The sequence below is a fragment of the Athene noctua genome, chromosome 7 (assembly GCF_965140245.1).
Source record: "Athene noctua chromosome 7, bAthNoc1.hap1.1, whole genome shotgun sequence".
In the NCBI taxonomy this organism is placed as follows: domain Eukaryota; kingdom Metazoa; phylum Chordata; class Aves; order Strigiformes; family Strigidae; genus Athene; species Athene noctua.
In genome coordinates this window covers 15,543,684-15,569,679 of record NC_134043.1, presented here as the reverse complement: position 1 = coordinate 15,569,679, position 25,996 = coordinate 15,543,684, and the positions used below count along the sequence as shown (strand labels likewise).

The following is a 25,996-nucleotide window of genomic DNA, read 5'->3' as shown; positions in this document are numbered from 1 at the left end:
CAGAGGAAGAGGAAGAAGAAAAAAGGACATTTCTATAAGGCATTTCTAGCAATACTGTAATTTTTGCTGCACAAACACAAAGCAAATTGTCAGTGTTTTACAAAGTACCAACACAAGCATGAAAAAGGAAAATTTTTAGAAAATCTGTCCAAAATTTCCTTAATTAAAAGAGAAACTGACGAGACATGAAGCTTCAGTGTGCCCTGTGCTATTTGTAAACACTGGAGCCTACATTTGAAACAGGCAAGAGACACAAAAGGTGAGGGGAAAAGAGTCATTCACAGGACTGAAATTATCTCTTTAAGGTGACACAAAGGATGAGAAGAACTATAACCTAGACCATCAGACCCTTAAAACTACGCAGGACAGCCTCTCCTGTATATGGCATTTAATAGAACAATTCTAGAAAAAGATCCAGGTATTCCAGCATCTGAAGGTGTACCATTAAATGCTTTGGTTTGGCTGATGATGAAAATACAGGTGGGCAACATTCAAATCTACTTTGGGATTTACCCATAATCGGGAATGTTTAAAAAAAGGACAGATGACATCCCCTCTTATGTCTTCAACTCATCCCAGTTTTGATCACCATCCAAATTCAAGGAGTGTGATCTAAAAACATCTGACTCATTGCTATAAAACCAAGAAGGGAAAATGTAAGAGGATTTCCTGCAAAGAGAAAATAATCTGGACTATAAAATAATTGGCATTTCTGCAGAGAAGACACTAAATAACTACTGAAAGTAGGAATACTAGAGAGAATTAATAGAATGGATGCCAAATTGTGGGGTTTTGCTGGTTTGGGTTTTTCTTTATTCTTTCTGCAAAACACTGCAGGTATTTATGTGGGGGTGAATGCAATATTAAGTGTTTGCTTTTTCAATCCCAGCCTGAGACTATAATAAATAAAATCAAAACTCACTGGGCATAATTAGCCAGGATATTTTCTCGTTTGCATGGCCAATTTTTTGGGGAAAAAAAAACCCCAAATCATATAAAGTTTGGCTTCTGCTGCAGGGCATACATTAAATCTTAGAGGAGATTTGGGAAATGCAAAAAGAGACTGCTTTCATCGGATTTATCCTAACACCATTCACCTGCAATAGTAATTAATTTCCCAAAGGCCCATTTTGACAGTACAACACATGAAGCAATGTTAAATTCAGTACTAAAAGAAAAAGAAGAAAAAGCCAAAAATTATTATGATTTCTTACATGTAAAAATTGATAGTAAAATATAATGGAATCTACAAAAGAAATAGGTATAAAGCAGGAATTTAAAAGGTCAGCTCTGTTTAGCAAGAAAAAAAGAACACTTTAAGCTAATTTATTTAGAAAATGTTATGAAGAATTTTCACAGATAAAACATGGGTAGTGATAAAAGGATGGGGACTAAGGATGCTATCTGTGCTTCATAACCCAAGTAGTACAGGAAAGCAAACTCATGAATCAACTCAGTATGCTTTTCCCTAACGAGGTAAACTGTTAATGCCAATCCCATCGCAGTGATTGTTATGTATACCACACGCTGCTCTCTCCGTTTGTATTTGCGAGCAGAACTGGAATATGCAGATGAATCTTGGTTTAATAAGGATGGCAATATCAGCGTGTGCTTATGTCTGCCCACTGATGCTACAGAGATGAAACACTGCCAGGATTCCTAAGAAAATACCTGAGGTCAGGTTTGTGTTCCTCCTTGCAGATCTCTGGAATTCCCAGGATGGCCTGCAAGATGCGCCATCCATTCACCTGCCAAGGTGGATTCAACGTGAATTTATTTTTTTTTTTCCTTCTCCCCTCCCCCAGGTCACTTAAGGGAACTGAAGTTTCCAGTGTTGTCCTTGACAAGTACTGTCAGTATTTGCTATAGCGAGGGCAGGGTGCCAGCCAAGTAAAAATAGGACAACCCAGTCAAAGCTTCATCAGCGCAAAATCAACATGAACAGCAGCAATCAGATTAAAGTACCCTAGCAGTTGTAGACAGGGAGAGCAATGCATGCATTTATCTACGCATTCATGAAAATCTGAGCCTAAAAGAAAGCAGGTTCTGACTATCCTCACAGTTCATTTATGAATAATGACGACAGGTTCAACACATAAATGGCCTTAATCCCAACACTACCTAGTCTCATATACTCAAGTACAAATGTGTATAGAATTTCTGACAATATAACAATGGGTGTACAACACTGATGCTTCCGCATCTGCCTTAACCCTACTTGCGTCCAGGTAAACTTTGCTACCAAAAAGTTAATGGGTTTCAAGCTTTTTCAGCCCTGCCAGGGATATCAGAATCATATGAAATGTTGGGCTCTTTAATAGAGTTTTTCTCTGTCACTGGCCAATCTAAATAACACTTCCTTTGTGATGCAAGTTGAGGATTTCAAAAGCAATAATGTAACTAAAGGCATCCTTAAGGATGTGTCTCAAGAGGATGTGACACATCTAAGGATGCACCTCAAAAGCCTGGTGGAAGCAACCATTTGTAAATCACCATCTTGAGGGGCAAAGGAGACTATTTCCATGAGAGCTATCAAGTAAGAGGAAAATGAGGCCAGTTTTCCCCTTACGACAGCTGTTTAACACAAGCTGTCCCAACTGCAATGCTTCCTAAGCTTGTCTCTTTACAGAGTTAGAAGGAGCTGGTAGGGAAAACCAGACCAGATCTTACCTCTTTGTGTACACATGGCGTGCAAGAAATCCTAGAAATGGAATTTTCTTTTCTGTGACTAACACTGCAAAGCAGTTTGTCCCACTGCATGCAAGAAGTGTATGAGATTAATCAACCCATGCCTACAGGCAGCACCACCACCCTTGCTGTTGTATTCCAAGGGGGCCATCTGCTGTAAGAGCAGACAGCCTTGCTCAGCCCAAAGGGAGCATCTGTGCCATATGATGAGGGGCTGGAAATCCACAGTGTTTCTGGACTGAGGTTTAATGATTTTCTGGCACATTTTCCTAATATCCATGGCAACTCTTGAGCTGCAATATCTCCTGAGCCCACATTCCTGCATCTATGCTCTGAACAGAATGCCAACCACAGCAAACAACCAACTCAGCTTCAGGACTGAAGCTAGTATTTCTAGGCCGAAAATCTGGCATTCCAGCCAATTGCTGAATGGGAAATCCCAGAGCTTCTCAACACTGTGGCCAAATTCTCAGCATCTGCATATTTGTTTTCCTACCCATTTCATTTATTTTTAAATGAGAGGCTGCCTGAATTTCCACCAGGCTATGCTTTCCATTGTTTGCTCACACACAGACAGACCCACACCCCCACTATTCCACTGCCAAGTAGGAAAAGAAAGCACAATGCAGAAAGTATTAGTACTCAGCAAGATTCACAATTAGATTCCAGTATATTTTGTGATTAGCACAGCTATGACAAAATATATTTCAGTTTTGAACAACGGAGGTACAAAGAGCTACCCACAATGAAAAGCATGTCTTTAAAAGAGTGAGAAACTTGGAGCTTCCTAGTTGTAAGATCATCACCTCCCTCCAGACTTTGCTTCAGATCAACACAGCCTCTCCTCCAATTTCCTTACTCCCACAGTGTCATGGCAAAGATGCTGATGAAACATGTTTAAGAGCATCCCACCGAACACTTTTCCAGCTTCCAGCAGGCTGTGACTTACAGATTCATGTATGCCTTACTGGCTTTTTCCTTTACGTTTGACCCCTACAGTGTCTAACAACATCCAATTTGATGCTGTGTATGATATGAATTTGTGAGAAACAGTAAATTCTTGTTTATTATTCACCTCCTTTATGCTACTCCTCATCAGACAACCCCACCTAGCTCGCTCTTCTCCAGGCTGAAGAGTCCTAGACTATTTAATCTCTCCTTGTAGAGAACAGTTTGTGACACAGAAAAGAACACAGCATCAGTTTTAGAAACAGCCATGAGGCCTGAATGACAGACTCTTATGGTCAGAGCTATACACAGCACCACCTCTGAGTGGCCCAGTGAGGATGTACTTCTTGGAAAGGGCTGTTCAGGCCAAGGTTGAGGTCAGTGAATACATCCAACTGGATTTATGTTTCATCTTTTAGCAACTGAAATAGAGATTGTGAAGGGATCAACACACAGTTGTTAGCTTGATTTACTAAGGGGAAGATGTTCCTATAGTTATTCAGTGCCTCAGTCCCCGCCTCTTCCTAACAGCTTACAAACTTCTCACCATCATTTTGACTACATCTGAAAGAGGGACAGACACCTCAACTCCAAGATGTCACAGGATCTCATGAAAATAGAGAGCCAAATAAAGGGAATGAAGTTACTGTTCATCAAAGAAAAGGACACAGCCTGAGCTGAACCATCACTCTTAAGCATCATGGAATCTGCAATGAAGAAATCCCAAGAAAAAACAGGGCAATAAATTCTGCAATCACAGAGCTTCATCCTGCAGTTGTAAAAATGAATTATGCATTTTTAGAAGCAAAAAGCAAATCACGGAAGTGAGAAATGAGTAGAAACTGTTGCTGCTTCTCCCTCATTTCCTTACACTTAAAACTTAACATATACATCTCAGATTAAAAAAAAAAAGCCACCAAACCATACCTATGGGCTACATGGTCTCCTATTCCCTGCCACAGCACTGCCTTAGACTGTCTGAGAGATACATCTACCAAGTGAGCTTTCTCACAGGTGTGAGAAATTGAGCTGAATTCTTGAAAGATATTTCCCACATATTTTTAGTTTGATTTTCTTTTTTTTTCTTAAGCAGTGTTATTGTTGTTGACATTTCAGAAACCCTAAAGCCAGAACAAGACACAGCTGTTCCCTCTCAAGGAGAAGCCTGAGCAAACGCAACAGAATTGCACAGAGCTGGAGGGAACTCAGAAGATCACTTAGTCCATCCTCACACCCAAGGCACAATCATCCATACCCGTGTTTGTTATTTCTCACAGATTCATCTAACTTATTTGTAAAGCCTTTCAGTGACAGAGACTTGACAGTCTCCTCAGACAGCCTATGCCACAGCTGCTCTCCTGTATTTCCTGCTCAGAAAAGATGATTATTCCCTTCTGCACTGCAGCAGTCTTTTAGCAACTAAAGACCACTATGCTGCCTCCCCTCACCAATCTTTTCTGGTTAAAGAAACATAATTTAATCAATCTTTCTTTGCAGGGATGTTTTCTAGACCTATTTTATGTCTTTTCATATAGACAGGGCCATTCAAGAAACAGTTTGGGTTCTGAACATGTTTATATAGAAATTTAGAAGTATGACTGCTAACGAACCTAGGAGAGCTGAGCACCAAATAGCAACCCTGGTTAGTGTTTACTGTACAGGGTCTGCTCATCCCCCTGCTGCTCCTCACTTGGACACATCCGCCCACCCTGTTTTGCTTACTAACTCCGTTTTGTATTTCAAGATTTGTAGAGTTGCCAGTGAACCCAAATTTCAAAAGGAAGGCTGTAAATGCTGAGAGCTTGTGTGCTGGGGTTGTGTGTGTGGCAGGGGTTTTCAGCAGCAGCGGAAAGGGCTACAGTGGTGGCTACACTTCTGCGATAATGTATTTAAGAAGGAGGAGTGGGAGTTGTGAGGTGGAGTTGCGAGGAGGACACCTGTGCGAACACTGAGGTCAGTGGAAGAAAGGGGGAAGGGGGTAGGTGTGCTGGTGCAGAGCCACTCCCTTTCAGCTCGTGATGAGAGGGCAGGCTGCCCCCCTGCCACCCATGGAGGTCACCAGCAGAGCAGAGACCCACCTGCAGCCTGTGGAGGACCCCACGCTGGAGCAGGTGACTGTGCCCAAAGGAGGCCGTGGCTCTGCGGGAAGAAGCCCCTGCTGTTGTAGTTCAGCACGGGGAGGATTGCGACACGCTGGAGGAATCCATGCCAGAGCAGCTCAGGAAGAGCTGCAGCCCACGTGAAGGACTTGCATCAGAGAAAGTTTGGGCAGGACTGCCTCCTGTGAGAGGGACACTATGCTGGAGCAGGGGAAGAATGCAAGGAGTCCTCCCCCTGAGGAGAAAGAAGAAGCAGGGCTGCCTGCACTCTCCCTTTCCCTGACCCCTGCATCACTGGGGGGAAGGAGAGAGAGAAATTGGGAGCAAAGCTGAGCCCATGAAGAAGGGAGAGGTGGGGGGAAAGTGTTTTCAAGATGTGGTAATGTTTCTCACTGTCCTATTCCATCTGTTAAGTGTTGCTCTTGTTAGTGTTTGGATTAAATTAATGTTCTTTTTCTTCCCCTAATGAGCCTGGTTTTTGCTCATGACTGTAATGGGTGAGTCATCCCTCTCTGTCCTTATCTTGATTCCTGAACCTTTTGCTTTATTTTCTCCTTCCCATTCCTGAGAGGGAAGGGGTGAGTCAGTGGCTGCATAGTGCATCACTTGCCCTCTGGGCTCAAACCACAACGGCTTGGATTTTTGGTATCAGTGGTACAGCTCAGGGATCCTGCTTAGATGAGGGGAATGGCAGCAAACAGGTTTTCCTTCTATGCCAACAAGAAAAAACATTGCGTGAATAAAATAGCAGCTTATCTGAGCTTATGGCTCACCATAGCACTGAATAAACCTCGGGTTAGAGAATCATTATTGACACAAGAGAAACAAATACTTACTTTGTCATGCTTCTGAAGAAACAGGTTAGGGTTTATCAGTTTGAGAAGGCACAAGCAGACTCAACTCTCTGTTCTGCCACATGCACATGCTAGCCAGGGAAGGGAGGCACTGGCATCCCTGGGGACAGCAGCCTGGTGCTTTTCATCAGTGTTAAAAAGACTGAAAGAGCAGCTTTGTACCAGCCACACTGCCCAGATGGCCACTGCAATAGATACAGCTGTGATTTCTTACCCTTCCAAGTGAGAAGTTTCTGTAACCACACACCTAACCCATTTTCAGGAGGCTGTTTGACAGGCTCAAGAAGTCTTTGCAAACACCATAAAATACTGAAGAAGGAAATGCATAAGTGAAGACACCATTAGGAAAGTGACATCCTGTTGTGTTGTTTTTTTTTTTTCACTAAACCAGACATACTTCAGAAAGTCTTTCCAGCTTGTATCTGTCAAGCCCCTAACACGCTACCTGCAGGTGAAGAATAGGAAGCCTGGCCATACAGTTAAAGCTAGAAACTTAGTGGAGCTCAAAAAAAAGGGAGGGAATCCCTTCTGAATTACAGCATCTATGAGAAAATTACTTTTTTATGCTACTTGCCACCTCCCCCTCCCTTAACACTGACGTCCTCCCTACAGATGGTACAGGGTGAAAGACAGAAAGAATTATTCTGTTCTCATTAGACTTTCTTGCAGCTCAGGTTTTCCTGTGGAAGCTTTTAGGTTTAATGTGTCATCCCAGAAGATGCCTCCCTTCTCAAAAAACACAGTGCAAAACGCCAGGAGTGACAGCTGTATGGTCCTGTAGGCAAGAACTTAACCTATATGACTCTGAACTGAAAATAAATTCAAAAAGCATTTGCATTTATTTATTTGGCACTATGCCAGATGGCTTTTGGTTGGAGATGGTCAATGTAGTACATGTACTGCTGAAAAGACTTCATAGATACCCAAAGATATCTCTTTCCCTCCCCAACAAAAAGTCTCTGAATTCAAGGGCTTCATGGCACCTGCACTTCCAGACATCTCTGCCTTGTTATTTTCTGTTCTGTACCATGCCATAGAGGGGAAATGCCAGCATGCTGTAAGAAACTGTACTTTCTGACTTATTAATTCAGTTTAAAGCAAACAACCCCTGATGAGTACCTGCACTCCTAACCAAGCAGAAATCCTGAAAAAGCAACAAAGAGGGATAAAATTAAATCTACTTCCTTTTAAATATGGAGCAGACATCCATGGCTTAGCAGGATATTGTCTCATTTTTCTTTACCTCTCACTGGAATTGGGAATAAATGCATTACAGGAGCCACGACCTCTAATACTTCATAACAGGAGCAGTGTAACGACCGCACTTTGCAACATCCTCAGAAAAGACTGAGCAATCTGTGTATTTGGACAAACACAGCAAATATACGTACTACGAACAAAAGAAAAAAATAGCTGGATTAACAGCAGGCAGGCAGTAGGGATAATGCCAAGATTGCTACAAGAAAAATTGCTTCCTCCTACAGATTCTACTTTCCTGTTCCACAAGGCATTGGGAACAGTTTGCAGGAACAGCTTTTTCTTGAAGGAGGTGAAGAAGGGAATACAGAATTATTTTGCAAGGGCTTGTGGAGCAGACACAGCTCTGATATGAATAGATTGGGGATGCCTCTCCTTGCACAAGATGTGTCACCTAAGGACAACGTGCAGATACTGTACAAAGGGATGTCAAATCAGAGATGACTTGATATGCAGCAATAGGAACATTAGTGATGTTGGCTGGCATTGCAGCTGAGAGCTAGAAACGAGCAGTCTCTTAATAGGAGATGTTGCTAACTAGCCTTCTTCCATCATCAGGACAGTCCATATTGCTGTGTTCAGCTCCAGGCTGCACAACATTTTAACATCCTACTGAAAGTTCAGAAGACATGAGTTTACTGTGTGTTATCTGCTAATCCTAGTTTTTGCAGATATATCCTGAACTACCCACTCAGACAGGACCAAAGCAGCTACTGGGTGGCCATGTTCACAGGCTGCAAGGAGCCTCTAGAGGTCTCTACCAAAAGCCCCTTGTTCAAAGCAGGGTCAAGAACAGGGTCAAGTCTGTGTGTGTCTCCAAAAACATCTTCACTTGGCACTGTCCCTCCAGCCACCAAATGGAAAGAAGGCAAAACTCTGTATATTTCTATGGATATCCCCATTTTTGTGTACTCTCTGATAGCTCAGCTAGTGACGGCATCTATTTCCTAAGAAATAGTCATTAAAGGATGGAAATAACAAATACAGGGAGACAGAAGGCATTCATGCCAAGTTCACTTGAGCACATCTATAGCTAAAATACTAGAGATGAGAGATATTAAGGCTTAGCCCCTCAGACGGCTCCCTTTATATTAATGGAGGCTCATCACACATAGAAACCCGGTGTGGGTGTTTGGGGCGGGGGGGATATGGTGTGGGTATAATATGCTTACACAGCTATATTCTCTCTCGAAAAACATACTGCCAGCATCAATAGTAGTCCCAGTTTATCATCTTTCAAAACAAAGTCATTAATTCCCTTTTTAAGAGCAGGCACAAGTTGCAGTGAGGTGCCTAACCACTGCGTTCAGAGCCCAAGTCTGAATGAGCTTGGCCTACAAGCCTGTAACAAATAAACTGCTTTCTAAATAGAAGCATATTCCTCAAAAGAGGTTTTTTGCTTAGATAACTAAGACAAATGTCCCATTTATATGTTAATTAAGCTACACAATTCCCACATGCGTTAAAATTACAAAAACACGTGCTTTACAGTGCACACAGCAATAAATCTTATAATTAAGAAAGGGGATATCACTTTTCTCGAATAAGATGTTTCTACAGTGTTTTAACACTCCTTATATAGACAGAATGAGCAGCTGGATACTGCATGCCTGGAGCCAGACCCCAACTTTCCTTTAGCCCAGAACTGCTGCAATACAGATCACAAGTTGAACTATGGTGACCAGTTGAATTACAGTAACTGGAAGTGTCAGACATTTTGTGCAATGAACCAATTTGAACAAGATCTGAAAACATACTCAAGGGTACACCATGCAGGCTGGACAGGAAGTCTCCCGTTCTCCCAGACTTTCCATCTGTAACCAATTATGCCATAATATAGGCTTGCACAACCTAAAATTTTAAAAAATGGTTAGAGGGAATACAATCCATGAATACTTTCTTGTTCGGTCTTGCCCCAGCTCACCCACTGCTTTAGGATCAATTGTGCTGTCAAAATAACATAAAGGATTTGCCTCTTCTCTGTATTTTCCTTAATTATTTTACTTGACTTTCATCCTTCTTTCCAACTGTCCCTTGCTGCTATGATCTTTGAACAACTTTTGTAACTTTCTGAAATCAATTCTTTAAATTTAACCCTTCTCAAGATTGTGTCCCAGTTGTGTAAAATGTGCAATATGATTTAGACAAAAAAAATTAAAAACCTTCCTTCTTCCCTGCAAAACAGCTTCAGCACAGTTTTTGGTGTTGCCAGACAGGGACAAGAGTGCTGGGTTTTTCACTGAATGAGAAAGCTGCAGTCTCCATGGTGCCAGTGAGGCTCACACACTTCTAGGACATGGCAGGTTTCTCTCTTTCCCTTCAAGGCACCTCCACCGATACAACAAACCCAGCCGTAAGAGACTCACTTTTGCCAATTGTAAATAAAAATTTTTTTTTTCCCTTTTTTTAATCTACCTTGGGTTTGTGATCACATCTACTATATGATCTAGGTAGATCATATCTGCTATATGATCATAACTACTATAGATTTACCTTGATCATGTAGTACAGACACATAAATTTAATGCTGTCCAGAGAACTGTATTGGAAGAGAGTGCTTTAATCTTCACTAGATCATGTATAACTTTTGTTTACGTGTGTGATATCTTCAAGGCAATGATTATGTAAAGTAACACCATTCTTATTATCTCTGAATCCTTGCCCTAAATAATCGTATGGTATGATCACAGACTGCTGCTTGTCATCCTTAGGATACTGAAGCTGATGAAGACACTTGCACTAGTACCACAGATTTACACTATAGCCTGGACTTGGTGACAATGAAGGCACTGGAGACATTTCACAGCACCTCTGCATCTTAACAGAAGAGTTCTCTGTTGTTTCAATATACAAATATACAAGTTACATTTGAATGGCCCATTTGATCTTAAAGAAACTGTTTTCCCAAGAAAACAGAAAAATACTTTCTTTCTCTCAATTCTCAGGAAAGTCTACATTTTACTTTTGTTAAATCAGCTGCATCTTATCAATTCCATCTTCCAGGCACACCAAGTGTGAAATTTATATCCCCCCGAATTCAGTCTTTGTTAAACATGGAAACAGGTTTGATCATAGAGTCAGTATTTCCTTCGTACAAGTTAACAAACATGAACACACAAAGATGAGCACAAAGGTCTCACTTAACAGAGATTTTGCCCACTTTTCAAAAGATTGTAGCTGGTCTCTCCTACAGTAAGCAATAATGGAGATCGGCCTTCAGCTCCACCTAAGTAACATGTCTGAAAAAATTACATTAAATGCTTAAGCTCCTAATGCATTCCCAAAATATCCTTACTACTCCCTCAACTATCTGAAGCACATGAAATTTCCTGCAGTCATTTCCATTTTTCAGAACTTAGCTAGATTTAAAAAAAAAACAAAATCAGAGCCTATTATTCCACATACTAACTTCAAAGTACACATTTTCAGAAATAATTCAGAAATATTTAAACACTAAAAATTCATAGGGAGCAAAAGAGAAATTATGAAATACTTTTTTTTTTAAAAAAAAGGTGCTTATTTCCTCTCTACTCTTTATGAGAAAATGTGGGTTTCCTGTCAGGTTTCATCTTCGGAGGGATACAGATCAGTATTTAAACTGAAATGTGTCTCTGGTAGATACAGACATTTCATCATTATATTGTCCTACTGAATGGGCGGTATGTCGCATGAGGTGTAACCATATCTTCATGATAAACGTGCTGTGCTGTAATGGCTAACAAGAAAAATTGTAAATGATCTACTTAAGCAAAAACAGCTAATATATTAAGGGGATGACATGTTCTGATGAATCAAATAATTTTTCCTTCTCTTTCACTTTCCTGTAAAACTTCAAAGCAATCAAATATTGTTTATGCATAAAATTTAATCCTTTCACCAATCTGTAGTTTGATTGAATTTGCATACTCTATTTGCTACAAGTCAATGTGAAGAGAGCCTCATGTAATTGAAGCCATTTCCCCTCCAGTCCTCCTATCTTTGCTGTAATATTTTCCATTAGTAGCTCTATTATGCCTAATATCCGTAATGTTGTCAGATTAGAATTTTCACTTAATGCAACCTGTATTTATAAACCACTAAGATGAAAAAAAGAACAAATACAAGAAAGAGGAAACAATTACCTGTCTTTGATGCCACACAGATCAATGTGTAAATCACTAAAATTCCCCAGGGAGCCTTGCTGAACTAAAATTAGGTCCTTGGGCTGGTTATCAATAAAGATGAGCCTCATACAGCCTTGAAAAGCAGTAACGGGATTTAAACATTGGGAATCAGTGAAATTGTCAGGGCACCCTGTGGAAAAAGAGAGAAGAGGCAGAGAAGAATATTGGAATGTTCATCTGTTTCTGCTGGGATTTCCTGATGCAAGAACTAGGAGGCTCATTATTCCAAGTGTTTTCATTCCTTGTGCTACACAACCTTCTGTGCTATAAATGCTTCAGTAAGAAAAAAAAAAATAAATAAAAAAGAAAAAAAAAGACAGCGCCCACTAGAAATATCAGAGTATGAGGTTTTCACATGTGCTAAGCAAAATCAAATATTTTTTTTTCCATTTTCTTTAAACTCCACAGTCGATAGCAGCTGACTCCCATAAAAAAAAAAAAAAAAGCTGTGCAAATTGTAATATCATTATGGGTTGCACTCTGCTGCTGAGGCAATGCACGGAGTAAAAGGATGAAATTCTGTGGACAGCAAGAAAGAAACCATTTGTATCTGAGCTTCCTCAGTATTTGGCCAGCTCTGAGATCCAAAGCCTTCTGTGCATCCTCACTCAGTGCTGTATCCGGAGGGTTCATGAAGATCAGAGCCTCACTGCAGTAAGCACTACACAGAAATATATTAAAAAGACAGTTGATGACACCCCCTTTATCTAAATTAATGCTTGCACTCCAAAAAGCAGAAGGTAGTATTTTTCAAGACTGTTCTTTCCATTTTCACAAGTGAGCTAAACCTACATTCATTTCCATGAAAGCACCGTACCTAAATACCTTTGTAGATCTGAGCCATATGTCAATTAAGCTCTGAAGTCTAAAGTCACTGAGCCTGATCAGGACAGTGATATCTACAGGAATATTAATAATACTCATAGTCCTAAGGCCTTTTAACCAGAAAAAACACTTGTGACTAAGACAGCTATGTAGCTTTCGCATGTTTTGCCAGCTAGATGTAGGTACCCACTGGCTACCACTACCAGTAGTCCACTTTTACAGCTGTGTTAGCATTTCTGCTCATTCTCCCTCTGTCAGGGTTGACCAAGACCCTTTGATCTTCCCATGGTGCTATATGCATTGCAGCTCAATAGGGCGTCTAAAATCAGTTATTAGAACATTTGCTCTTAGCTGCAAACAGAGTGCACCTGGGGAGACATCAATGGTGAGCACCTCAGGATCTGCATCATGAAAACCTGTCCTGCATCTGACTGAAACAACCTACCTCCAAAATAGTAGCTGTTCCCAGAGTAGATCCTTGAGACAGTGGTTGCGTGGCTAGCAGTGGCAGCGTTGTTGTCCAGTGTCAGGGTAATGCGATGTCTTCTGGCATTGATGTTAACAGAATGCCAAAGCCCATCGTGGAGATTGGTGCCTGGGAAAATACAAGTGCGAGGAGTGAAAAAAAGAGGTGCGGGAGACAACTGTGTTCTTCAGGCCTCCTTTTGCTTCCAACTTGTGATCACAAATGTGCAGCTGACCCCAAAAATGGGAAAACTGGCAGCTGAAAAGAGCTTATTACCTCTGGAAACAAACTGGCATAGAAGAAAACGCCCAAGAAAGGGAAAGCTCTCAAGAGTATTTAAGGTGGTCATCTTACATTTTAATCTAACCAGCTTCTGGTACTGTAGGCATTCATCAAGCTAGTCAGGCCCTTCACCTTTCTGGTAGCACATTATTACCGTCTTCTATGTTTTATGTCTATCTTCAGTCTGTTGGGAAATGCTTATAGCTCACAGGAGGACACAGAGAAGATCTCTGTTGAGCTTCTGGTACTAAACATATGCCTGAGACTGCAGTGAATTAGATTCAGTGAGATGGCCATATCCTGTCTCAGGCTCCAGTATGAAACTTGACAAACTCCTGTAGGTATTAAGTAGAATTTTTGTTTATTAAAACCCTTCAGCAGTAAGTTAGCACACAGACTATCTGATGGATGTACTGAATCCTTATATTGGATTTTGACATGGGTCTTGTGAGAGCTGGGATTGTTGCTCTGATCAGGAACCTGTGAAGGTACATGACAGATTATGGTACTGGGTGGCCCCTTTTTCTTCTAGACACTTGTGCAAAGTGGGAAATAACCTCTCTGTTTCCTTATTCTGAAAAATCAGTGTTGCATCTCATGGCTCTTGAAATAGCACCACAAAGCTACAAAGAAACTCTACATCCTCTATTCTGACAGCTGTGAAAATCAGTGGGAAAGCTGAGCTCACACACAGTGGTGCAGATCAAAAGTAACCTAATTACAGTTGAAAATACGCTGCCATCAGGCTGGAGTCACTGAGATCAGGGGCAGACAACTAGTATTTACTCCCCTCTCTAATGAAATACTTTTCGTTAATGTAGCTTTCAGAAGAAACAAACGAGCACTTAGTGACACAAAGAGGTGTGAGAATAGTTCAAAACAAAATAAAAAAATTGTGGGTGCTCTGTGTATGGAAAGCCATTTCATTATGAATTTGAAAATGAGACAATTTCCACAGTAATGGCTGTTAATGCATGCACAATTTCCATAGAATAAGAGGTTGGTTTGCCAGCAAAAATGTATGATTTTTCAACTAGATGAGTCCATTTTGAAGTGAAATATGTCGCTGAAGTTTAAAAAGATGTCAAAACAAAATAGGTCCCGTTTGGGACAAAAATCACTCTATCCTTGAGGAAGCATGAGTTTTTGTATCTGACATCTGCAGAACATGGCACTTAAAATTTCTGCATATTTTCCATTTGTAAGTAGGCAGTTTAGCAATGTTTTGGAGAACACCAAAGGCTGGGCTCAGGTTCATGATTTCAGAACTACATAAAACAAACAGACCCAACCAAATATTGACACTGTCTCAGCTTTGACAACAATTTAATTAAGATTGCAATAAAGGCTGGAAACGCAATTTTCAGTGTTCAGCTGCAGCAAGCTAAGGCTGTACCAATCTACATGAATGAGGATAGATGCCGGGCTGCCTCATTTTCTATCATAAAGGGGAATGAAACACACATGCAGAACAGGTCTGCTTTGACAATTCTGTCAGATTTTATCTCTGCTTCTTTTAATAGACACATCTGCCCTCTTTCAGTCTGTACTGGGAATATTTTAATATTACATATTTTTAAACAGCTGCTCTTTTAGAAAATACTATTATTATTTAGTTCCATCTGAGTTCTATCCGTCTATTACTCATTCACCCTTGGAAACTGGGTATTCAACCTGTGCAGAAAATTAATTTCCCAGTTTCCCACCCAGCATGGCTGCGTAGCAGCAAGGGATGTGCAGAGGCCCTGATAAGAACATTTCTGTTTGGGATGCCAGCACGGCTTATATAGGTCGTACTGGGACGGCAGCTGGGCCACTCTGGTCCTGCCTCTGTTGTACAGTCTGAAATTGTTTCCCTGTTGCCTCTGTGAGCCAATGCATATCTGTTCTGATAAGTGTTTACAAGCAATTTCCCCTGAACTTTAAGTCAGAGAGACAACCCGTTCCACCCTCTTGCATCCCACCAGCTGCACTGCACAAAGCAACTTGCAAACTGGCTAAGGAAGGCAGTGAGGGAGTGTGAGCAGAAATCGTCCATGGTCCCTCTCTATTCTGAGCATAGCTTAAAGGGAGAGTGTAAAGCTATAGTGAGAGGAAGAAAATCAGCTCTGAGGCTGTCTTAACTTGTGCTGGGGAATGGTGCAGCGGCTGAGCTGGCTCCCAGCTGACTTCAGCACAATCTAAGGATGGGAAACAGGAAGGTCTTCATGTGACCTGATTGATGAAAATTTAGTGTGACTGTTTAAGAACACAGAGGCTGAGCTAATTGTCAGGTAGATTGAGTCTGGAGATCTCAGGATGCCAGCTTTCCATGCTTAGATCCACCTCAAGCTGCACAGAGTGGTTCTACACTAGAAAGCAAGACAAAATTTGAAAAAAGAAAGGAAGATTGGGTGCTTCCTTATTGCACCATCCTTTTAGCTTGTGGGATTGGACCTTTGTATTTTGAAGGGACACAGGTAAGAGTAAATAAAAATTAAGTACCTTCACTGATTTCCACCGGATTCTCTGTCTCTTTCTGAATAAGTAGTGTCAATCTCCCACCATGGAGGTAAACCAAGAGAGGTCCTGAATTTTCAGACAATTCGGTGAACAGAAGCAAGCCATCTTTATTCCATGTTCGAAACTGGAAACTGACTGCCAAACCATCGATTTGAGGAGTGCCAGGTAGTAGTAAGTAGCTACGACTGGTGCTGACAAAGGTGATAGGAACAACTTGTGGTTCTGAGCAAGAAAAAGTCACGTTCCCCTGCAAATAATGAAAATCAAATGTATATCAACACGACAATCTTTTTTTGGTCATCCTAAAATATCCATAGTTAAATAAGCTGACTGGATTTCTAATGTCCCTCAAGGCCAAAATGGGTATTATTATTGAGACAGAGATCTTTGGAACTCATTAGGAAATTTATCTCTCTATTCTGGGAAAACACATCTGACAAATATTTTACTTTCACCCCAAATAAGGGGTATCAAAAATCAAAACCTCAGTTCTTAGAAGGATATAAACGCATCCAAATATCCTGTATTGAGACCATGCCTGGGTGAAGAACAGCTTATTTGCTAGCCCAGACAGACCACCTCCACATAGCCATATCTGCATTGTGCTTCCCAGCACCTCCCATGTCAAGCTCAAATTTAGCTTTATGTCAAGAAAATCAAACTCGTTTGGATCTATGCTGACTTCAGGAACTGACACCGAAGGAAGAGCAAGTCTGCTTGCACTTTCATGTGCTGTGGGATTTCATACAAGTGTCCTGCATTGGAGTTTCACTTATTGGACTACAGGGATGTGAACAAGGCAAGCTGCAATTGAAAAAAGCATCCTCCAATGCACAGGGATCCTACCAAACACACTAGTTTTATTCCAAATTGAAGCCAAAATTCAACCATGAATGACAGTACATTTTTTCCCCATTTACACCAGTGCTACATAGCCTTAAAAGTAAAAATTTCCTCATCCACTTGAATCTACTACATGGGGCAAAACGTGAGGCAAATTTCCTGAGTTTATTTCAAATATTCAATGTATAGTTTGCAGTAGAAGTACTGGTTATGTTTTCTTTCACTGAGAGTGACGCAGTCTTGTGCTACTCCAAATAATAAAAGTCCACTTCACAATAATAATACCAGAATTAGAATTTTTCAGAAATTGTTTCAAATTTCGTAAGGAAACTCAGACAAAAAGACCCTTGCCTAAAGTACTTACAGTGGGATGAAAAAGTAGTGATGTGTCCTGGACAGTGCTAGGTCCCACAGTTTTCATGGGGCACTTTGAGGAATTATTAAAACATTACACACACAGCAAGCATGGTAAAATCCAACACCATTTCAATGCCAAACTTAATTGATTACCTCAGTCATCCAGCCCTGAAATCAATGGCATAATTTGCCCAGAAGTGCAGAACATTTACTCAAAGCAGTCAGCAGAACCTGTACCTGCATGTATCACTGTAGTTTGTAGAAGAAATTACTCCACTGTTGGGATTCTAGAGGGCTTTCTGCGAGAGAATGGACATGTGAGCAATCCTGTGTGAGAACAAGACTGATAAGAGCCTCAGCCGAGCAAGAATGCAATAAGGATGTGACCCTGAATGAGGGGGGAGAAACTCGACGAGACAAACAACCCCGGAAGGGGTTGGGACGGAAGAGGAAGTTCCACAAGGCAGGAAGCCTGGCAAGGCTGATGTGGCACCTTTTATCCAATCATAAGAAGGTTTAAAGCGCGGGCTAAGTTAACTGTACAATCTTGAGGATTTATACTGCATGTTACTCACGTGTGCGGGAGAACATTATAAAAGGGCTTTCTTAGTTGTAATAAACGGGCATTGCTTGATCACATTGGTTGTGTGCGTGCTCAGCTCTCCCGCACTCCACCATTCTGTTCAGCCATTGTAGATTACCCAACTGGGTCATTCAAGCCATGTAATAAAACCTTAACAATATAGGAAGCTGAGATGCATTTAAGGAGTCATGACTTTCAAAGCCACTCCAGGAGACTGTTGCAGACAGCTGGATTTAAACTAGGCTGCTTTACAAAATATCAACTGGAATCTGATACAAACACTGGAGTAAAAGTATTTCTCCATGGTACTGCTTCTCAGCAGAGCTGGTACCTCACTCTAACAGGATAATTATAATGAACAGCACTTGATGGATGTTAGGAAGTTTACAACGCTTGGGGAATTCCTCTCTGAAATCTCAGACAGCTGATGGAACTGTTCCCCATCACTTTCAGATGTCTTTCTAATCTTTATTTTAAAATAGAAAATAAATGAAGTGCCAGAAGGAGACCAAGTTATCACTGGATGAAACAACCCTTGATAGATACATATCTATATCAAGCTATTTACATATTCCCGGCCCTGTTAGGTGAAGAATGCTACATACCAGATTTACCAATGGCAAAAGGAATGTACGGATATATCATATTAGGAAGAGTTTTGACATAAAATCCAAATCTTACCCAAACTTATATGAACATTAGTCAGGTGGGAAGTAGAAAATTGGCTCTCAACCTTTAAAAAGTTTCTACTACCTGCTGGGTTCTGCCTGCACAAGAGATACCACAGGCTTTTTTTTTTTTTTGTCATTGTTGTTATATTTCTACCTCCATTTTCAACCAAATTCATGACAAATTACAGAAAACAGTCAGCTGCAGTGATATAAACAAATATGGTTAACTTTCTCTAGAGCTTTTTAAAGGTTTAGACATTTAAAATGCCAAAGAAAAATTTTGTTTGGAATTTTAGACATTTACAGTGATTCAAACAACTCCACACGAAGTAGTAAACATTTACAGATCTTATACATACATAACACTGGAGCTTGGAGGAGAGTTCAAATGTTATCTGAGTCTGCACTGAAGTATCTAATTTGCTTCACTGGCAGTGGGAGGCTGTAACAAAATGCAAGACTGTAGAGGGGAGGATTTGCAACATTCGGATAGGATTTTTGTCTCAGCTCTTTGCAGACAGGACAAGCTATGCCTAGACTGACTTAATGGTGCCAGAGAAGGTGAACGCTAAAATGAAAAAACATGTTTGCAATGCACAACAAATTTTCACATGACCTTAAAATAAGCCAGTAAAGACCTTGTGCAGTGAGTTTCAGCTTTTAACTATTTACAGCAGCACCATAGCAAAGCACCCCTGATGCATATGCATAGGCCCAGATATAAGGTCAAGTTTCTGTCTGCTTTTGATGTGAGGTTCTCGGCATGTGCAACTAGTCCTAAACTCATGGATTGCTGTGACCTCTTGAAAAACTCAGCAACAATCTTGTCTACACCAGCTAGTAATTCACGCCATCCACACAGAAGTCTTGTACAGGGACAGGAGCAGCAGAGTGTGAACTGAACCCATGGCCAATGCTGGGACATATAGGCAGCACCTATACATCTCCTCCCATGCTTAACCTGGTGAGAATTCAAGCTCTGTAGCGTCTCCATTGACCACCCTGCAGCAGAGTACGCGTGCTTCCACCTGACACAAGAACAAGCAGGTGGGAACACACGAAGGCAGTGCTGCAATATTTTGTGTACATGGGATTTAAGGTACATTTGGGGGATAGAAAAGAGGCCTTTTGTGGGGGTTCTTTTAACAAGGTATTTTTGTTACTCTTACTCAAGAATTGAGACCTTCATGATGTAAAAGCCATAACTAATTTTAGTCAGAGCTAAAAACTAGCTGGGACATTTGGGAAAAAAAGTTAAATAAACCAGTTGATGCCATGGGAACTTAAATCAGTTCAACCAACTCATTAAGGAGGGAAACACCTCCTTAAAACAGCATTCCAGAGCAACAACAGATTATGTAGTTAATACACACCAGCAGTAGCTGCTGGCATCCTTACACTGACCAATGCTGTTTACCTTCCTAGAGACAATAACATGAAAATTTGAAAAAGAAATACACAACAGTTACTTTGAAAAATGTTCATCCACTGAAATGGGATAGCTTCCCATTATAAAAACTGTTAAATTTGCCCTGAATGTTATTCTCAAACAAATTATTCCAGCAGGTTCAAGTCAGAAAAGCAAACAGCTCCTCCTAAACCTGCATCCGATCAGGAGCATTTTGCTTTAATTGGCAGCAGTTCTGGAACTCTCCAGGGTACATGCAAGACTTCTGTCAGACACTTGATTTTATAATTGAACCCAGTTTAACAGAAAAGTAAAAGCTCATTGGCTAGGAAATGGGATAAGAAGAGTCTAATCCCTAGAGAAAACAAAAGAGACACTCAGCTCTACCTGGCTGCTGGAAATTCCAGCTATCATGTGGTGTTTGAGAATTCCACTGAGTCCATCATCTCCAGACTGATCAATGACTCCTCTCACAAGCATTGAAAAGTTGCCAGGAGTTCTTATTGTTCTCACAAGAGAAACATTCTGAACCTAGAAATGCAATGGAGATATTTGCAATTTGTTCACTGACTACCATGACACTTGCTTCAAGACAAGAGTGCGAGCACCATGGATTTCTGCAGGCAGCGTACTGGTTGCAGAGGTGGTTATTGTTCAAGTAAGATGTTGAATGAACAGGCGACAGCATACTACAGCATTTTAAAGGAAGAATCGGAGCCATTCCAATTAAAATGAGAATGGAAGAACACAGTTGCTAAGGGATGAGGATAAAAGTGGATTACATAGAAGATCCTCTGAGCCATAAACCTCATCCAAATCTGACTGGAGTCTTTCCAGTGACTTCTGCAGGACTTCAATAAAACCTGTATAACTCTAATGAACCATTACAGTCTTTTCCAACCTTTCTTCATGCAGTATTATGTACTGCTGAATGAAGAGAGAAGACTGCTACAACACTACAGCTTGGGCAATAGGTGACAGGTTTCTGATACATCCCACTTGCTCTCACAGAATACTAATCAAAAGTAATAAGCACTTGGGAGATTATTCAAACTGACAGCTGAACTGAAATCCTCAACATTTAGCCTACCAAAGGATACAGGCCAAGATCACAGCTTGAACAGGAACAACAATAAATGAGTATTTCTAAGCTCTCATTCTACCTGTGGGTTAGAGCATCAAATGGGCACTTACTTTCCTCATTAATCACTCTATGGATATTATCCAATAAAAAGGATATCTTGTTTTCTGCAGAGGATTAGAAAGGAAAATGTATTTCATATGACACGTAAAGGGACTAAAATCCCAGGCCTGGCTGAGACACAAATGTGGGTAAACTGGCGAGAATATCTCTAGCTTGGAAATTGGAGGAGTATTTCTAGCTGTGAAGAGACTGAGGTTACAGAAAAATTTGCAAAGAGAGTAACAGAGGAAAAAGGTGACCTCTGATGCAGTTTTAAAAGGATAAGATGAAAGATTGTCATTCAACTCTGAACAACTGGATTTTAAAAATGGGGGAGGTCCCTTCAAATCCTGTTTTTAAATTAACTGTCTCAAGGAGAACAGATGTCAGGAGACCCACACAGATTTCAAGTACTTTTCAAATCAAGACACTGCTAAGCACTGAATGAAAAGCAAATCAAAGTGAGATATCAGCTCCAACCTTCTGAAATACTGGTGCAAACTGTCTTCAAAGACGATGTGGGAGCACCAAGACACACAGTGTTACTTGCGTTAGGACTAGTCCGCTAAGTAAGCAGCTAGGTCATCCGAAGAGCAGGACTCATACTTTAAGAGAAGTTCCTATACTGTGAGGGGTTTCTCTTTCTCTGAGCAAAATTTCATGAGGAAGATCTGAAAGCTTTCCTGATCCAAAATTCATTGAAATTAATGTATCCTTTTGATAACCAACCCTGTGATGGAGAACTGCCCTATCTTTACTCACTCTAGGTATCACGTATGTCAATAAAATGCTAATTGTTTATCACATTGACTTAAGTTGTTTACATTAAGATAAAGTGCCTATGTGGAAAAAGTAGCATTTAACAAAAAAAGCTTTGAAAAAACTGAAACATTGTAACTGTGACAATCAGGGATGAGATGCTTGGCTAGACATTTCTGGATGTTAACTCAGACTCCTAAGCTGACTATGTCACTGGCCAGAAATGGAACAAAGGATTTTACTATTTTTATGCCCATAGGAACTGTACATTATTGTTTCATTATATGGTACGGTAGCTAAGAGTTGCTGACAAAAGATGGGAGCAAATATAGAGCTCATCAATAAAAATCATACATCATTTCCCTCAGAGAGATTGGAAAAGGAGAAAGAGCACAAGAGGAGGCACAAAAAAATATAGACCACTTAATATTTTTTCTCCTTTGAATAACAAGCGTGAATGAATCCAGCCATTTAAAATCACCTTGCCAGAAGTGAATAAAATAGACGTCTTAGATCAAACTGGCAAATTAGCACAATCCAAGCCCAATTTTTATTCACGTTTAAGGTAAACTGATCAACAGGTTATTAGGTTTTATTACCTGGAACAAAACACAGCAGCAAGGAGATTTTTTTTTTTAAATTATTAGTATATTACTATTATGTATTAAGTATTATTACGATGAAAACAGAGACACATGTCTTAAAATAGAAAAGTGCACCGAAAACAATTCTTATCAACTTTTTTAATGTATTATTTTTCTTTATTAGATTTTCCTCTTTTAAATTCCAGTCATCTGTGTATCACAGCACAGCACCAGCCTAAATGGTTGGTATGAAATGCACACACTCCAGGCTTTTGACTGTGATGGGGTCAGCTTGCCCCTTTCCATTGTGCCAGGCCAAGTACCAAGCAGTTCCCAAGGCCTTAGCAATTGGAGTAAGACCTTAAAAGACATTTAAGCTTTGGCTTTTCAGCAAATTACGTTCTTCTCCATTTTCCTTATTCCCTGCTAACTCCTATGACAATAATTAGCCATCTCTCTTGGTCTCCTACAGGGACTAACAGCCTTATCACCCCCTGCCTGGAAACATCCTCCTCTGCTCAGCAGGTACTAACTGCCCTATTCACTCAATTTGACTACCTAGATAATGTAATAAATTAAACTCTGAGCAACTGTTTCTAACCTGTAATTTGCTGAAGGCTGATGACTCCCAAAAGGCCTTGTTTGTTCAGAAATGTGTAATTTTTTTCCTCATATGTCAATAAGTCTTACAAAAAGATACGGTCTTTCTCCACAGAAGACTTGCTTCACTTATGGTCATCACAACTATCAAAATCCTAACACAAAGAAACTTTTATATCAAGAAAAAGAGTGTTTATTATTGGAGCTACATACTGGATTAAGTATTTACATACTGAGAATCTTCAGAATTGTAGACAAAGCCAACTGCAATCAGTTGGAAAAACTGTCATTTAGATAGACTTTATTTCAAGTTCTTGATCGAGGTGACACAATTTCTTTTTAAACAGTCCTGTTCTGCCATCCAGCAACAATAAAATGTGAGCTTAAAATTAATGCTATCTATACAGACTTCCTTACTATTCCACAATGCAGGTAGGTTGTGAAGGAAACTCATCTGAAGACCCAGACAGCAGACAGGAAGATAGAAGAAACCATAAAAAACTATTTTTACAGGAATCAAATATTTCTGGAGTATGAGTTCACCTGCCTTGTCTAAAGAACAGCAAACTCAACTACCTTTTTTAATGCGTGTGACTCAGACTTTTGTTAAGTAATTGAATTTATTTTTTTTAATATATTCAACTTAGTCCTATAGGAACTTGTGAAAAATGTCACTAAGTAGTTCCAACAAATTTATTTATGATTTCTATAGTCTGATTGCAGTGCAAAAAATAATGAAAAATAAAAAATTAAGAAAAAAGAAAATATATGTCTCTCTCATGGTTCTCTAAACCCTAGTCACCAGCCTGATACTCACAGCTATATCAAAACTTGCAATAGTGCTTTGGCAGAATAAGACATGCGTAGACAAGTAAATTCTTCTCAAGATGAAAGTATCTCAAATCAGCTTAATAAAATAGCATGTTTGGATTCTCTATAAAGGGAATGAATTATTAGTTTACATTCTCCTGTCACTAGGTATCTTTCCTTGCTCTTTGATGCAGGCAATGGGTTATTTCCCTGAGGCACTACAGTGATGCATTTACATGTCACCACATCCCTTGCTGTGCTGAATTGTCACTCCCAAATTCAACATGGCAGGCCACGTAGAAATTCAAGATTATCTGAGGGCTGACAACTTCTGCCTTACAAATATTTTGCACTCCTCTCTAGTCAGTGCAGGGTTTGCTCTGCTAAACAAAAATACAACTCCAATTCCTATTAGCCAAAGGTGATGGAAGGGAAGGGGGGACAGGGTTTTCCTCAATTTCAGTGAATACATAGGGTGGATCATTGAGAAGATCAAACACAGCATGTTTTCATGACCTCTTAATTTCTTTCCTTCTGCTAGATAGCTTCTTATTTTGGCATCACAAATCAGTGACACATGAAAAGACTTAAGACCCTGGCCACAGGTCACATTGGAGCAGTTTTTAAAGGTGCAACCTGAATCTAGCAGTAGGTAAGCCCTAGTGGCCCGGATACTATAGTTATTTTCAGAATGCTATAGCTATTTTTCTCTTAACTACTCCCTCAGCCAGACATATTTAGCAATTCTCAATGGATTTCTCTTGCTAGTACTCGTCCCATAACCTCCTGCATCTACATACACTCTTAACAAGCACAACATCCTTCAACAAGGACTTCACCATCCCAGATATCAACAGGTCAAATATCCTTCTGTGAAGGACAATTCCCCTTCTGCTTCTTGTAAATGTGGCTCATATGGTGTATTTTCCTGCCGCTAACTACTTGGCCAAGAAGGGCGAGTAACTGCTGTACCATTTCTCACAATGGGCAGTCTGCACTTCTTTTGTGCTGAGAAGACATCGAGTAAATAGGGCAGATTTTCAGATTATTATTTTAAAGTATTTTCTGAGGTTTCCACAGGGTCCAGCATTACAACCATAACAGTGGTAATTACAGAAATTTGACTTCTCATAACCTCTTGCAATTAAAACCAGTAATCACTCTGGATAGCAAAAAAAAGATCCCCTATCATTTCTCCACACTCAGTGACCTAGGGGAGAAAAAAAACCACAGCAAAACAACCCATAACATACCATCAGGGACAGAAGAAACCCCAGAGAGTAGATAGCCTGCCCAAATAGATAGGGCTACCATATAGAGAGGTTAAGTATCAGGCAATATAAAAATGGAATTCTGAAGGCGAGTTCCAGTTCAGAGACAGGCTGCCTCGTTATCTTGAGATGTCTTCTCCAGGGGATTTATTGCAAGTCTGACAACTGCAAATGAGTTACAGAAAAGAACAGGCAGAATGATAATCACAGCCACCACCCAAGAGGACAATACATAGTACAGTACTCTGTTATTGACAACCTGTAGTTTCTTCCTCTGACTTTAAATGCAGCTGATTTGGGACCATTATTTATATGGATGAGGAACTACTTCATAAGAGGAAATCTATACCTCTAAAGCTCATGTACCATTCCCCTCCTTGTGTGAAAGATGTCAACAGTAAAAAATCCAAAGCTGATGGGTATGAAAACCCACAAGTTTGGCTCACTGACTAGACTGCGTTAACGTTCACAAAGGCAGAGAGAATGAAGCAGAGACTGAGTTGTTGAAGTCTGACGACCTTTTGGAATCAAAAACTAGTGAGTCTGAGCATTAATGACTTTCTAATCCCAAACCAGCCAGTTTGTCCTGAAATACCTTTTGTTAGGAGACAAAGGTATTTTGGGTACTAACAATGCAGAACCATCTCCGGTGATCTCTCAGATTGTGGGGAGGGAACACAACTATACAACACATTGTTGGAAGAAGTGATTCCAAGTCCCTGACATATTTAATTATTACTCTGTGCTATTTCTTTCATCATTTTTCCACTCCAGACAACCCTAGCAACTACAAAGACATGAAGCAGAGAAGCTTGCAGCTCCCTGGGGATATGGATTGTTTCT

The 25,996-nt window shown here is 40.3% G+C and overlaps 1 protein-coding gene across 6 annotated transcripts in view; it reads right to left on the bottom strand.

The window, feature by feature from the left end:
* CNTNAP5 (contactin associated protein family member 5) overlaps window positions 1–25,996 on the bottom strand; it is a 299,895-nt gene that overhangs the window by 127,896 nt on the left and 146,003 nt on the right. For all 6 annotated transcript variants that reach the window (XR_012633925.1, XR_012633926.1, XR_012633927.1 and 3 more), the window contains 3 exons: window positions 16,067–16,331; window positions 13,280–13,429; window positions 11,968–12,139 (listed from right to left, as the gene is read on the bottom strand). Coding sequence is in view for 2 of the 6 variants with exons in the window: in XM_074910307.1 (XP_074766408.1) it covers window positions 11,968–12,139; window positions 13,280–13,429; window positions 16,067–16,331 (587 nt within the window). In the remaining 4 variants the exon portion in view is untranslated. The remainder of the gene's footprint in view (window positions 1–11,967; window positions 12,140–13,279; window positions 13,430–16,066; window positions 16,332–25,996) is intronic.